The 16,405-nt window shown below is 38.9% G+C and overlaps 1 protein-coding gene across 3 annotated transcripts; it reads left to right on the top strand.

Annotated features, from left to right (window-relative positions):
• The first annotated feature begins 5,936 nt into the window (after nucleotides 1–5,936).
• LOC147606637 (putative pyridoxal 5'-phosphate synthase subunit PDX1) lies at nucleotides 5,937–7,904 on the top strand. Of its 3 annotated transcripts, none has more exons than XM_086791926.1 (3): nucleotides 5,937–6,112; nucleotides 6,227–6,302; nucleotides 6,805–7,904. In XM_086791926.1, the coding sequence occupies exon 3, from the start codon at nucleotides 6,807–6,809 to the stop codon at nucleotides 7,728–7,730; it is 924 nt and encodes a 307-aa protein (XP_086648052.1). In that variant the 5' UTR covers nucleotides 5,937–6,112; nucleotides 6,227–6,302; nucleotides 6,805–6,806; the 3' UTR covers nucleotides 7,731–7,904. The 3 variants fall into 3 exon arrangements, with proteins under 3 accessions (XP_086648052.1, XP_086648050.1, XP_086648051.1); XM_086791924.1 differs by having other exon boundaries at nucleotides 6,227–6,339; XM_086791925.1 differs by lacking the exon at nucleotides 6,227–6,302 and having other exon boundaries at nucleotides 5,938–6,112.
• The last annotated feature ends 8,501 nt before the right edge of the window (nucleotides 7,905–16,405 follow it).

The raw sequence follows: 16,405 nt of genomic DNA, 5'->3' as shown, positions 1-16,405 counted from the left end.
GATTAAAACCAAGATTCATGAACATATGACCAAGATTCAAGAAACATGATCAATTGATGATTTTTTTTCCATATCCACCCTCTCCCCATCAACAGCAAGAACATCCAAGAAAATACATAGAAAATAACATGCATAAATCAAGAAATTTGTCAAAATCACATGTAAATTGCTATTTTCTTGCTTGTCTAAATGCATAAGAAAGCTCCCCAAAATCAAAATCAAGGCTCTAATACCAATTGAAATGGATTAAAACCAAGATTCATGAACATATGACAAGATTCAAGAAACATGAGAAATTCATGGATATTGGAATTAGGGTTAGGGTTGCTACCATGCACACACACAAGATAGAGAAGCTTGAGAGCACACAAACTCAATAGATTAGAATTAACAAATGTGTGCCAGATACAAAAGATAAGTACACACCCTAAAATGAGTAAATAATAGGGTTTACATATGCACCGGGGAAAAAACCTCCTAGTGAGGGAAAGAGTGCCCCAGCGGTCCTAAGTGTGTTCACACACATCACTACCATATAATACTACAAATCCCCCCTGAAGTGATGATGTGAACATGTACAAGGTATGGCCGATCAATCCCAACAAGGCAGTAAGCCCAAAGCATTACGAAAAGATTCAAACTTTTCACGAGGAAGAGCCTTCGTGGTACGTGCCATCCAATGATCATCATCCTATGCTTCCTCAAATAAAACAGGTTCCTTCTCATTACATAAAGTAGAAATAAGAACATGATCCACATGAGAATAATCTGCATGATGAGAACCTGCACGAGTTCTGCTAGGTAAAGGAGCTGCCAACTTGCTATCCCTCAATGTCTATACAAGACATTTTGGGATACGCCTAGATTTTTCTATGGCTACTCTCTCCTCATCCACTACATCCTTAATAATTGTCTCATTAAAAGGCTAATTTGTAGGCTGGATTTGCACTTGCAAAGGCTAAATTTGAGCACTTGGTTGAGCATTCAATTGTTCTACATATGGCTATCCTCCATTAAACAAAGGTAGGAGCGAATCAAACATGTCCTATAAGCATATATTCTGCTATTTTTTGCAAGAAAGCATGGATTTAATTGAGTTTTCGAATAAAAACATCTCTACTTACCAAAATTTGCTTTTAGGCCAAATGGTAAAGTCTATATCCCTTTCTTTTTGAACTGTATCCCTAAAATATGCATTTAACTGCCTTATCATCAAGCTTACTGCGTTGTTGCTCAGTCCACAAGAGCATAAGCAAGATAACCAAAAACACGCAAATGAGCCACAGAAGGCTTCCTTCCATGCCAAGCTTCATAAGGAGTTTTAGACTGCAAGGCCTTGGTAGGGCATTTGTTCAACACATAGTTTGTGTACATAGTTAACTGTCTCTAACCAAAAACCATGAGGTAAATCTTGGTCTTTCATCATACATCGTGCCATCTCCATGAGAGACCTATTCTTCCTCTTAGCCACACTTTTTTGCTGAGGTGTGTGTGGCATTGTACATTGATGCCTTATGCCTTTTTCAGCCATATATGTATGAAATTCTTGGGACATATACTCCCCCCCTCGATCTGAACAAAGGGTGCCAACTTTACGTTCACATGCATTTTCAGCCATGGATACAAAGTGCCTAAAACACATAAAAACCTATGACTTCTACTTTAATGGATACACCCAGCTATATATGGAGTAATCATCAATAAAAGTGACAAAGTAGAGATATCCCCCAGTAGATGGTGTCCTCATAGGACCACAAACATCACTATGTATAAGCTGTAATTTCTTAATAGCTCTCACATATCCATCCTTTGGAAATGATGACCGATGCATTTTACCAAGAATACACCCCTCACATACATGTCTAGCAGGGGTCTCAAGAGTTAGCAAATCAGACACCATATCATGCCTTTGAAGGTGTAACAAAGTGCCATAATTGAGATGGCCAAATCGTGCATGCCATAATTCTGTATAACTCTTAGTATGAGTCGTAGAGACTGAGTAAGCATCATGTTGCAACTTCTCAAATACATCCATCTTGTATAGGCCATGAAACAAGGTACCTAAGGCAATGATAGAATAACCATCATTTCTATCCTAAACTATACATATGCCATCCACAAATTTCACCATCAAGCCTGACAAGGCTAAGGCTGAAACTGACAGCAAGTTCTTCTTAATTCCTGGCACATATAAAACTTTAGAAAGAGTAAATGCGCCCCCCATTTGCAACAGTGAGCACAACTCTACCAACTCCTTTGATAGGATATGAGGAACCATTTGTACATGTGACGGTTCCTACACTTAGGACAGATTCCAGAGATGAGAATAAATGTTTTTGTGAAATAATGTGCTTACTAGCACCATTGTCAAAGTACCAAGCATCCGGTTCTGCCACCACTGACATGTATACATCATGAACAGAAGGGTCATAACTGCAATGTACAGTCCATGCCCAATCATCTTGAGCAAAACTTGCAGATTCCTTCTTCTCTGCACTTGGTGTAGATGTATTAGCCACAGCTATGCCCGATTCTTTTTTTTTCTCTTTCTCTAGCTTTTTCTTGCACTCATTTATGTAGTGCCCTGGTTTCCTGCAATAGTGACACTTGCCCTTCTTTTTAGGTTTATCACCTTATTTCTCTACATCCTTACCTGAGGATTCTGATTTTGGCTTATAGCCACTATGCAAAGAAGCTTTACCTTTGTTTTCTGATTGGTAACAAAAGCTTGGCCACCAACTCGCATGACAGATCTGTTTTGCCTAGACCTCTCTTCTTGCAAGAGTACTGAAACTAGCTCATCATATGTAAGGGCATTTGGATTTCCCTTCATCATGAGTCTAAGAGTAGAGGAAAAACTCTGATAAGAATCTGGCAATGCATTGAGAACTGTGGGCACCAATGTACTATCAGGATATATCTCATCCACACTAGCGAGCTGCTCCTTAAAATCTTTGATCTTGGTCAAGAAGCTATCCATTGAGTCTCCCTCATTCATGTGCTCAGACTCCAATTGTTTGCGTAGATATGCAATACGTGCTTCATTACACACCTGCTGGTATAATGCAACAAGTGCATCCCACACCTGTTTTGAAGTCTTACATGACCGAATATGAGGAATAATGCTTCACTTCACAGAAAGTGCAAGCCTGTACATCTGTTCCATCCCATCTCCTTTGAGCAACACAGTGGGAGGTATTGGGGGTGCATATGGAGGAGCCACATCTATATCAGATTCTACTTTAGATGTACTTGTAGCACCTGGTTGCACCCATAGTTGTGAAACAGGACGAGTTCACTACCACTGACCACATTCCAAAGGCCTTTAGTACATGCCTCATCATATAAGACCACAATGGGTAGTTAGTCCCATCAAGTTTGTCCTCGACAGACAACATGTTGAATACATCACTACTGCCAGCCATAACTGTCCACATTCCAAAGGCCTTTAGTACATGCCTCATCATATAGGACCACAATGGGTAGTTAGTCCCATCAAGTTTGTCCTCGAGACAGACAACATGTTGAATACATCACTACTGCCAGCCATAACTGTCCACCAAATGCAGAATCTTTCAACACACTGCAAGTACTAAATGCAACCCCAGATGGCTGCCAACTGAGTGAATCACCTGCAAAGTGTATGAAAAATAACACAGAGTAGAGAATAGACTGTTATTGGCGAAAGTATGATGTTGTTGAAGACACTATAGATGCTGCTACACACCAAATCTTTGGCCCTGCACAGCCCAAACACCTAAAATCGAGTAGAAGTAATCCAAAATGATGCCTCTCCAGAATGTGTGAACAAACCTTGCGGTGCCCAAAACGAGCTCAAATTGTGTCGCGGACCCCGAAAACTCTATATGCTTTGTATACAACAAACTACAATATATACCTTCTTCTCCTAAGAGGGTATCTTAATTGAAGAGAGAAAAACAAGGTCGTTGAGGAGGGAGACAGACTACTAGATCAAGTGTCAAGGAAGCTAGCTCTGATATCAATTGTTGGAATTAGGGTTAGGGTTGCAACAATGTACACACATTGCACGGGAAAAAAAAACCTCCTAGTGAGGGAAAAAGTGCCCTGGCGGTCCTAAGTGTGTTCACACACATCACTACCATATAATGCTACAATGGAATTATCAAGAAAGTAGAGCAAATCCATATACACATGTAGCAAAGGAAGATATGTGCATAGGCCTAAGTGATTTAACCTCTCACCATGAGGATGGCTATCAAGCTAGCCATGATCCCTAGACCATGGAAGGCCATCTCCAAGAAAGGAGCTGAGGTACATGTAATGTCCAAGATATGAAAAATGATAAAAGGTTCCTACAATGAGCCCAAGGCTCTATTTATAGTAGCCTTGCCCATGGCCCATTGTTTACATATTTTTGGAACTTAATCTTGCCACATTACATCCTATGACACTTGTAATACACACACGTGCTAACTATTTGTTTGTATATGTTGGATGGATGCACGTACTAGGTTCTACCCTCTCAAATGTCCGCAGTTTAAGCTTTAAGACACTTGGTTTACTATTTGAGACATAGTCTCCTGTAAACTGATGACATGATTATTGTATAGAATACTTTTGTTATGTAATCATGTTTAACACTTCATTTATCAAAACTGTCTGGGTTCTCGAATTTTTGTTCGACTGTGGATATGTTTTTAGTATAAATAAAAAACACACGTACACGTGCACATGCTTGCTCAATTGAAGTATTTATGCCAGGTCTTTCAACAAGCTAACATGATAATAAGGACATGATGGCACATAGATTCTAGGTTCTAGCCGAGAATGAGCAAGTTACATTATGTTTTTTTAAAGCCACATGGCTACTTTTAGTGCTTTTCTAAAAGCTATTTACAAAACACCTACATCAACCCCAAGCTTGAATGAAGGCTCAGAAGGCTCAGAAGCTATTTACGAAAACCATCTATATCAACCCTAATCTTGAATGGATGATTAGAGATTACTTTATGCTTAGCCTTCTCTTCATTGTCAGTGTCTTTTTTTTTTTTTGCCAAATGACTATCGTTTGTTTTTTCTAAAAGCTATTTACAAAACACCTACATTAACCCCAAGTTTACATGAATGCTCAGATATTACTTTATGCATAGTTTTCTCTTCATTGGTAGAAAGGGTAGCCTAGGAAGTCGGTAAAGTGAAATTAAATAAATAAGAGAGTAGGATTACTCGAGCATAGAACTCAATCTGTCTTACATAAAACCATCCCAAAGATTGAGTAAGCAGCTTTGTAATGGGATTTATTAACTCACCATCAAGATGGAGTATTTCTTCATAAGCCAGAATGCCAACTATGTGCTTGTTTTAAAGGTAAATAGTGTGAACCTTTTACGGGGAATAGATGTTAGTATGCACCTCTTGGAGGTGCACGTGCACCACTTGGCTCATGCATTTCTCAACACGTGCACTTGGCTACCTCCATTAAACCTCAAATTAGTGGTAGTGCCTCTACAAGCATATGCAATAGAAGGACGTCTTTCCTATGCTACCACGTTTGTCTGCACACCTTGAAAGCTTGTGGTGGCAGCATAGGAGCCACAGGCAGGGGCCAAGGAATACATTTTGAGATTGCCTATACAACATATGGCAACAAGGAGGCTAGCAAACGTGAACTTTTCTACAACTGAGACTACCGGTGTCAAATCTAGTTTGAGCTTAGATGGTCTTTGAACGGAATTACATTTTTCAACCTGTTTTTTAACGTGGATTTATTTTTTTAGTGTTTCTGGTAGCATTGTCGTTTCAACTTACATATTCAATGGGGTGGTGGGGACAGTAGCCTAGGGCAGAGTTCTAAGCTACTGTCCCCATGGGGCTCGAGTTCGAATCTTGCCCACTCCCGAGCAAAGGGTGGAATAAAGAGTGTATTGGGTAAAATCGTCCCAATATTAAAAAAACTTACATTTTCAACATAGAACCATCTAGTGTTCTCTAGAAACAAGCATGACTATGTACCCATCTCTAGGGTTCCTGTGACTCATTTAGGTGCAGCCAGCGTCTCCTTTTTTGTGATCGTTTGCGAGCTGTCTCAACATTTCCACGATCGTCGCAAGAGAAGACAGTCACAAAACCAGTAAGATTTTCTGAACCCTTTAATCTCTTCTATGGTGCAGACTGCTGCATTTTTTGTGTTGGCTCTAGGGTTCTTCACTTCTCTGTTTAAGACATTAGGGTTCCTTTTTGCCAGCGTTCTTTCTCTGGAGAAACCGCAGAAATTTGGGTTTTGACTTCACATCATGCCGCATGAAGACGCTGGTTTCAGTGTATGCGCACATAGATACATATTTTGGACTACTGAAAGTAGGACTAACATCCTGCTTTAGGGTTTCTGTTTTATATCATTGTGCTTGAGAGTCGCAGAGCACCCTGCTGAAATCGGGATTTTGACTTTACAGCATGCTGCTTGAGTATGCGGGTTTCAGAGTTTTGCACTCCCATGCGTGTACATGCACATCCTACATTCGTACATTCAGCAGCCTGTTTCACGAGGCTGAAGTTAGGGTTTGCATTTACAGTCTGCATATACATATGTGCTCTCACACACAAGAGTGTATGCATGTGTGTACATACTTACATAAATATATCCATGTATACACAGAGGTTTGTGAATGCACAGACACTTTCTTGTATCCGCATACACATACTACTGCGTGTGGATGTAGAACCTAGGGTTGCTTGAGGGTGTACAAGTTTTAAGTTTACCTCCTGTTTTGGAATGCAAAAAATCAGGCTTTAATTTTCTGATGGCCTGTTTTCTTTCCACAGCAATGTCAGGGGGTGGTGTGGTTGCTTTGCTAGAGAATGCTGATGCCAAAAAGGCATCTACCTATGCTGTGAAGGTTGGCCTTGCGCAGATGCTGAGGGGGGGAGTCATTATGGATGTTGTGAATGCAGAGCAGGCTCGTATAGCAGAGGAAGCTGGAGCGGTTGCAGTAATGGCATTAGAGAGAGTCCCTGCAGACATCAGAGCAGAAGGAGGCGTTGCCAGAATGAGCGACCCTGGCCTCATCAAAGAGATAAAAAAGGCTGTCACCATACCCGTCATGGCAAAGGCAAGAATTGGCCATTTTGTAGAGGCTCAGATCCTAGAGGCCATTGGCATTGATTTTGTTGATGAAAGTGAAGTCCTCACACCTGCTGATGATATGCACCACATCAATAAGCACAACTTTCGAATTCCTTTTGTATGTGGGTGCCGCAACCTAGGAGAGGCCCTTAGACGCATTGCAGAAGGGGCTGCCATGATTCGAACTAAAGGAGAGGCTGGCACTGGGAACATCGTCGAGGCTGTCCGGCATGTCCGGTCTGTCCTCGGCGACATCCGAAAGCTCCAAACCCTTGATCAGGATGAGCTCTACTCTTTTGCCAAACAGCACTGTGCACCTCTGGAACTGGTGAAGCTGACCAAGCAGCTAGGACGACTACCTGTGGTTAATTTTTCTGCAGGTGGCATCGCAACCCCAGCTGATGCAGCATTAATGATGCAAATGGGATGTGATGGTGTGTTTGTGGGTTCTGGAATTTTCAAGAGTGCAGATCCGGCTGCCCGCGCAAGAGCAATTGTGAAGGCTGTAACACACTACAATGACTCCCAAATTCTTGCAGAGGTAAGCTGCAATCTGGGAGAAGCCATGGCAGGGATTAATCTATCCGAAAAGGATGTGGAACGTTATGCAGAGCGCTCAGAATGACATGTTTTTATGACATCCATGGCATTTTTGTCTTGACTTATATCAAAAAGAGAGCTCAGAAGTTTTCAGGTTTGCTTCTTTGAATCATGGGCTAGTTGTGATGCGCCCAGTGAACAACTTAGATTACTGAAATGTTTTTCACCTAATGAAGATGATTGACCTCTTCCATAGTGCCATTATAAATGCCGTAGAGACTACTTTTGCCAATCATTAAATGCCTCGTGTTGACAATTCTAACCTTTTTTTGGAAGCCTGTGTACATCCACAGGAAGTGTGGAATAATTTGAAGGGAAGTACTTCGAGAGGGGGTTTTAAATTGTCACATCAGAGTTGGACTTTATCACCATTGCCGTACATGACACGAACTCAATGTATACCTAGTAGACTGGCACAAATATTCAGGTTCAGACTTAAGACTTAAGTCTGACATCCTTGCACCCTTCACTCTCCTTATCACTTTACAATGTAGAAATTGGAAAAGGATCCAGAGCTTGTATTTAACCGTTGTTGACAACCATGACAGTCCTATGTGGACTGTAATATTTGGGATGGACTTCAAGTGTTACGTTTGGGCTTGACCTCCAATTCTCTTTTGTTGTATATTGTCTAGGGGTTTTATTGGAAAAAATGTATTATGTCACATTAGTGCTCTTTGAGACTATATAGACCTTACCTATGGTCTATACACTTATAGGTGGTGGCCATATAGGCCTTACCTACAATCTTTACACTTACAAGAGGTGTCTACCTATCTAGCCTCTTGTGTAGTTGGCTGAAAGTAGGTATGTCGAGTAATTGTCTTCAGAAAAGTTTTACATTCAAATAGCATCTATACATATATTCATAGATAAACTATGTATAAAGGCGTATTTTTTACTACTCTTCGCACTAGCTAATATGAACAATGAGGGTCTTAGTGGTATTGTGTCCATATCTTTGAAGAGTGATTAGAATCATGCTCGAGCTTGCTCTTTGAAATGAGCCATTTTGAACCCATCTCTCGAGGGAGAGTGTGTGCAATAAATCTCTTAGATGAACTCCTCATTCTACTAATATTAAAATATTCTAACCAACCCAATTTCAATGGTCTTGCTATTATGAATCTCTACTCGTTAAGAACAAAACTCCAATGCTAGGATTGTCTAGGGAATTGTTGTGGCACTCTCACAAATAAGTATCTAAAGCTATGTTAGTCTCGATCTTGCTTCTCTCATAAAACAGGGTAGAAACCATGGCTTGTGTTAGGGTAGGGAACACGTCGAATTAACACTTGGACTAACTCAAGATTAGAGTTAGGACTAACTTAGAATTAGGGTTAAGGCTTAAGCAAGGATAGCGGACTTTGGAGGGTTCGTACATGGGCTAGGGGCACTAGAAGAAGAGTTCTAGATTGGCTAAGGGCTTACTAATATATAGCCCAGGGCTAGCATAGTCAAAAGCTTATAAGTAAATCATGAAAGCTTTACAAATAAGAGTAGGCCACTTATAGCAAGGTTATTACTATATAAGGGACCTAAGGTCACTTATTCAACACAAGAGCTCAAGTCGCCATGTGGTAGCTTGGCGTTTCCAAGGAGCGTGTAAGATCTCTTGGCTATGGAGCTATTAGTAGGTGATTGGAACCCGTGACACACATTGGGGTGTGGTGTTATCTTTTATCCTTGACTTTGCATGGATTAGATTGACCTTCAAGTCAACCTAAGGTTTGACCTTGGTGTTTAGGGGAAAATTCGGTCGCTTAAAGACTATGATATAGGGAGGAAGGTTGGCCATGTATGGGACACCAGAATGTATTGTCATGTAGGATCTCTTGGGGTTTCTAATCTAGAATGCTCTATGCTTGGGCATAGTTGATCTATGGTAAATATGAGGGGCAGTGCTAGTCTGTAAGTGACAACCACTTAACATGTTTTTTATGTGGGGTGTGCTCAGGTGGTATGGGACACCAAAGTGTATTCTCATGTAGGATCCCCTGAAGCTTTGCGGGTTTCTGATCTAGGCCAAGTGATATTGATGCATAGTGATGCATGAGGTAGCCTCGGAATTGTACATGAGAGAGACAAGAAGTTTGGAACTTCTCCATCTAGGACTAAATGCCTGAGACTGGGTCGTATCCAAGATTCAGGATCGCTCAGTAGTGGATGAAATTGCACATCTTATGTTATACTTCCTTGTTTGCTTTTGGAAGTAGGGCCCATGTTCATTCCCAATTTAGGAAAATGACATGATAAGTTACTTATCGAGTAATGGACTTTTTGCCTATTCGATAAGGGTGTAACCCATTGACATGTTAGGGATGGAATTTCTTATAAAGTTGTGTGTTATCTTCAAGTTATTCAAGGACAAGGGACATATGCAGGACCGTTTGAAAGTCGTATGTGATCTTTAGGCTTTTGAAGAACATGGAATATGCACAGAATTTGATGGAAAGTTTTATGCTTGCCTTTAAGTAGACACTAGTATCTACTGGTTATGTGAAAACACATTGGAAGTAGTACATTAGAACTTGTTTGCACATTAAGTGAACCTGTGTTTGTCGATAACTTACACAAGATGCCGTTTGGAATGATTGAAGAGTTGTGCTATGGGTTTGTAGTGCTAGGGTTTTTATGGTAGATCTTGTTGCACTTTGCGATTGGTTGTCATATTGGGATTCAACTTTTGTTCAAGAGTTGGATTGACAAAATAAGTAATTGGATCTTCTTTATAGTAGGCAAGTTTTATAAGAGTCGTCTTACATTGGGATTCAACTTTTGTTCAAGAGTTGGATTGACAATAAGTAATTGGATCTTCTTTATAGTAGCAAGTTTTATAAGAGGAGTCTTACATTGGCTTAGATAAGAGGCAATTGAGTAGATGCTATGGATGGATGTTGAAGAGGTCTAGATTGGCAAGAGCGTATAAATAATAGCCTAGGGCTAATAATTTATTGGCTAAAAAACTTATAAATAAAGCATGAAAGCTTTATAAATAAAAGGAGGCAATTGAGTAGATGCTATGGATGGATGTTGAAGAGGTCTAGATTGGCTAAGAGCGTATAAATAATAGCCTAGGGCTAATAATTTATTGGCTAAAAAACTTATAAATAAAGCATGAAAGCTTTATAAATAAAAGGAGGCCACTTCTAGCGGGGTTATTTCTATATAAGGGGCCTAGGGTCATTATTACACATAAGAGTAGCCATGCGGTAGCCTGGGGTTACCAAGGAGCGTGCAAGATCTCTTGACCGTGGAGCTATCAACAATGGGTGATTCGGCTTGGTGGTATGGGTCACCAAGTTGTGGTCATCAATGTGTCTGGCAGGCTCGTGGTGGTGGAAATCTGACTTGAGACTCGGGGGTGGTTCGAGGTACCAAACCTACCGTTGTGTGGTGAGTTGCTAGCCACAATCTACCATGATTACGCGATGTGTTCGACATTCATGTAGGCCCTAAACATATAAATAAACATGTACACAACAATAATGGATTTCAACAATTAATAAAGGACATAGAGGTCTCATGAGCGATGATACTTTGGAACTTACAAGTAAGAAGGCTATTGTATGTAAATATGCTTATAGAACAAAGCTCAATGCAAATGGTTGAGCGATAGATACAAAGCCAAACATGACAACCATTAGACTTGTGATTGCATTGTCTGCTTACTATCAATGGTTACTTTATCAAATGGATTTAAAAAATAACTTAATGAATGACATTCCACAGTAGTGTTGATGCTCTCTCTCCAAATGAAGTATTCCGGCTCAAAAAGTCTCACTATATGGTTATGTTGATGCTATCTCTCCAAACGAAGTATTTTGTCTCAAGAAGTCACTATGATACAATAAGACCAACAAGTTTTTCACAAACCATGGCAATATTGTTCTAGATCCCACTTTAACATCAAGCATGAAAGTAGTCACGTTACCCTCCTTATCTTCTATGTTGGATGATCTCATACTCGTTGGTAACAACTTGAAAAGTTTGAATATGGAATATGAGATGAAAGGAACTTTACTATTGTCTAGGCATTAAAATGATTAGAGATGTAAATAATATTCTTATTTCACATTAAAAGTATGCTCATGATATCTTATTGAGCCTTTATTTGACTATCTTGGTTGATGCCAGCTTATCAAAAAATTGATTAGTTATTTGACCATCTTGTAATCACAAGACCTGATTTATCATTCTTTATGAGTGTTGAGTCAATTTATGCTTGCACACCCATGCAAGCAACCAAGAGAATTGTCGAGTATCTCAAACGAATAGTTGATTATGAATTTATTTATGCATATAGTTCTCTTATATATTTGTACACAAATGGTGATTGGCAAGTAATAATGAAAATAAGAGTTCTAACTCATGCTATTCTCAGGCTATTGTTGTTCACTTTGAAGTAGTATGACCAGTTGGTCAAGCAAGAAGCAACCTAGCATTGCACTCTCAAGGAATCCAAAGAACACATGCAAATTATCCATAAAATGCTATAACCATTATCATTAAAAGGATTGGTTCTTACTTGAGGTTAGCACTACTTCTGTAATTGAGCCACAAAAGTGGTTTAAGAACTAATATTTATGAACTATGAAGAAATGAAAAGGAAAATAAACTAAGAATCCTAACCTCGTAATGAGAATGTTTAGTTAGCATGCATCTACGTATGGTAAAAGTTATTAAGAAAATCATGTACTTAATATATTTATATTTCAAACTAAAAATAACATAAAAATGTTGTACCTTCAATGAGATGTGTATAAAAAAAATTATCTTTAGTTGATAGTAGAAGGTGTTGCGAATGGATTAAATACATATACAAAACTTTTGATATTACATTTATAGTGTGCTTAAGGTCTTTTTAAAGTAAAATTTAAAAGTTTAAATTTTTAAACAAAAAGTGCTTGAATGATGACCATGGAAGACTATGTTTTTAGATTTTTTAGGCACTTGTTTTTTTCCCCCCAACTAATACCTGTGTTGAGGATATTTCCCTATAGTATGATTTTTAAAACAATATTTTTAAAGAGAAATGTTTTTTAAAGAAAAATCTTTAAAAGGCACAAAAATGTCTTTTTAAAACAAGACTAGTGTTAAATGGGCCTAATTAATATGGAAACAATCCCAACCTCCAATGATTGTGAAAGTTGATAGTTCAACCCATTGTATAATGATAGTTATGTCACATGGATCAATCGCTCGTCAAATACATGTCTCATTTCTTTTAGTGTCTTGTGCATGGTATTTTGGGAAAGATGCATGCCACTATGGGACCTATTTAATAAATGAACAAAGCCATTGATTGTACAATGCACTCCAATCAGAAAAATAAAGACTAGTAAGAAGAGGAGCTATGTGAAGAGACTAGGAATAAGGGGAGCTATGTAAAGACAATAGGTTTAGATAGTTCTTGATCAATTTTTAAACAGCAAGAAAGCTACATTCTTAAATGAATCAAATACTTAAACAAACAATTAGATCAATCATAAACACAATTTAAACAATTAACAAATTGAAGGACATATGCAACTATTCCAAATGAAGGATAGACAATGCAACTATTTTTGTGATAATCTTTCTAGTATATATATTGCCAACAACTTTTGCATATGAGGACAAAGCATATTGAGATACTTACTAAAGAGTTATGGATGAATACATAAACGTGGCTCATTTTTGGGTGAACTTTTGCGATGGTTGGTCAAGCCAAAACGATGGAAATTAGTTTGGTTCACTCAAGAAAAGATTTAAAGAGCAGGCCTGGAAAGATCTTTGAGATAATGGACCTCATAATTTGGGAGATATAGGCCTACAAATAGGGCTACTTTTTTTCATATCCTCTCACACGTGATTATGGAGTCCATGATCGTGTTCCGTGATCATGCTTCATTTTGTTTTTGCATGATTATGCAGGCCACGGTCGTGATTTTATAGTCACGAGACAACTATGATTTTTTGACATGACTTTACAGGGGGCCATGATTTTTTAGTGTGATTTTTTTAGCCGTGATCAGAATTTTCCCGGTCGTGATCGGATTTTCTTGGCATGATTTTTTTGGCCATGTTCTTGTAGTCTTTTTTTCCCCTCGAGTTTTTATAGTGGTTTTTGGAATCTAGTTTGTGTGGAGGGGGTGGTTTTGCAATTCAAATTAGGGAGTATAAGAGGTTTTTTCCAAAAAAGCAAGTGGGAGGCAAAAGTCAACACTTTATGGCACCCTCTTACACATATTATAAATGACCTCCAAAAGTGGATTCTAGTCAACTCATAAGGCATCTTCACATTGAATGCACATTAGCCATTAGCTACTAATGAGTTGTGAGAAAAGGTGATTAGACTCTTTCACTAATTTTTCTCCCTTTTTGGATTGAATAAGAACCTTAACTAATCACTAATTAATTCATGTAATTAAGCACATCATTGGATTGAGCATTGAATTACCTAATATATGAATAAAAGATAATCAAGCTCCTGGCTCTTCTCTTATGATTCCTTAATTTTGTGAGTTTTGTGTGCTGATTTGGTGCATTAATACATCAACATGCACTCTATGCACTCGTGACTCTTTTTTTTAAAGCTCACATTAACCCAACAAGCATTAAAACCTCTATTTTTTTTTTGTTTTTTTCACTCTTTCTCTTCACTAATCACTTTTCTAATTAGTTCCAATTAGTGAAATTAGCAAAAATTAAGAGCTATTTTTTTAAAAATTCTTTGGTGATTAAGCTAACTAAAATAGATGCTAACACTCTAATCTACTCAAATACAACAAAAAACTCACTGGAAGTGTAAAATTAGCAACTAAAGTCTTTGTAACCCCGATCCTGGGGCCTGTGACACTTGGTATCAGAGCAGAGATCATTGGGAAGCCCACATGGGGGCATGTGATGCCAGGATGGCAGAAATCATAAAAACGGCAAAAACAGCAATTTGAGCAAGACTATATGACGGCCACAGAGCCGACGGCAAAAAGGTAGCCGACGACAGAAAAACTCATTTTTGAGCATCAAGATGATGGAATTTGCCCATGATTACATATACCTATCACGAGCTATATCACATGTTGGCATGATGGGACGCATTACGGCCCAATGTCCGGGTTTCAATGCTTCCTAATGCTTAATGTAATGGAAATGATGCATTATAACCTAGATTAACCTATGTGGGTGCTAAATGAACCATTTAAATTAATCTAAACATAACAAATTAAGCCAGAAATCAAGCTAAAGCACATTCTTTCAAAACAAAGAAGAGAGAAAAAAGAAACCAAAATCACCATAAATCTCCACCAAACCAACTCTTTTTTTTTTTGGGAATCCACCAAAAGAGAGTATAGGCAATCAACCAATAGAGAGTATGGGCAATGGGTTATTTGTAGATTTAGAGAGAAAACAACGAAAAAATCCAAAGGATTGCTCCCTGACAGCGGCGCCAAAAATTTTATTGCCCACTTTGGCCTCTCCTAGAAAGCTACAACCATCATGGTGGGAATCTTTCTATACACTATGGTCTCAGGCACCTAAGGGTCATAAGTGGCCTATTTCTTATACAATGCTTAATCTCATAAAACATGCCTAAAGTACATTCATAGGGAATCCATTCTAACTTGTTGTTGCCACACGCCCTTGGAGCGGGAATCATCTCATAAACCATTTTTGAATACCCATCCAAGTTGTAGATTTGGACATCGTTGCTTCATAGATTGATCATACATGCTTTTGGTATCTCTGTCTTTACTATTTGACGTACAATTATAGTGGAAACTCTTGTTAACCCAAAATTGGATTAACCATTATGTGTCCGAGCAATGATCCTAATCACAAAAAATATAGACTTCCACGTATAAAGCTAATGTGTGTCAAATTGTTCAAAAAAATGCAACAAATGTTACACTGACTTTCCAAATTAATAATAAATAAGATGCAATCAAAGCAAGTTTGGACCCGAACAAATCTTCTTCTATGTGAATTAGGAGCAAGCAAGGTGGTAGGCAAGCTTGTTGAGGTGGCATGAAAGGTATAGGCGATGTAGAAATTCTTCATGCGAGGCCTCCTCCTATAGTGGAAATGGATAGAACCCTTCCCAATTAGGCAATTGGTAGAAGTGGTTTGCACCTCTTGTGATTGGCGGAATAAGTGTCAGGACCACTATGGAATGATTTGCAAGGATAGATGGTGGTCTGGTGGGTGGACTAATGAATGGGGGGAGAATGTTCTTGCTAATTTGAGGAAGGTCTAGGAAATGGGTTGTACCATGGGCCAGGCTTGCACGCGCCATGGACCCCCCATCCAAAAATGTACCTAGATGGTTGACAATGAGACTTCAGGTACCTAAGGTATCAGTGTCTATTGATGTGTCTACTAGATATAGATCTCCCATGTGTATATTTTATCGTGCATGGGCATTGGGAAAAAAGTGAGCTTACATAGAAGAGCTCCTTCTGGGAAAAATTCCAACGCACCTCTTTCCTTTGACACTTATTTGCATTTTTTCTTTGACTGTTACACATGGTTTGAGATAGGGAATTGAGTGTTGATGTGTAGTGAGGTTGGTCTCGACGATAAGGCAAGTGTGAATGAGGTTGGGTTATCCATGAGAATGGAAGAATTTAGGACACCCACTATGGCATACATGTTAGTAAATTGCGAGCAATAGGTGGCTTTTTAGACATGGCCGAATGGATCCAAGAGTTGCTTGTG

This window comes from Cibotium barometz, chromosome 57 (genome assembly GCF_041138505.1).
Source record: "Cibotium barometz isolate CiBa-2024 chromosome 57, ASM4113850v1, whole genome shotgun sequence".
NCBI classification, from domain to species: Eukaryota; Viridiplantae; Streptophyta; class Polypodiopsida; order Cyatheales; family Cibotiaceae; genus Cibotium; species Cibotium barometz.
The sequence above is the reverse complement of the archived record's forward strand: the minus strand, read 5'-3'. Positions and strand labels throughout refer to the sequence as shown.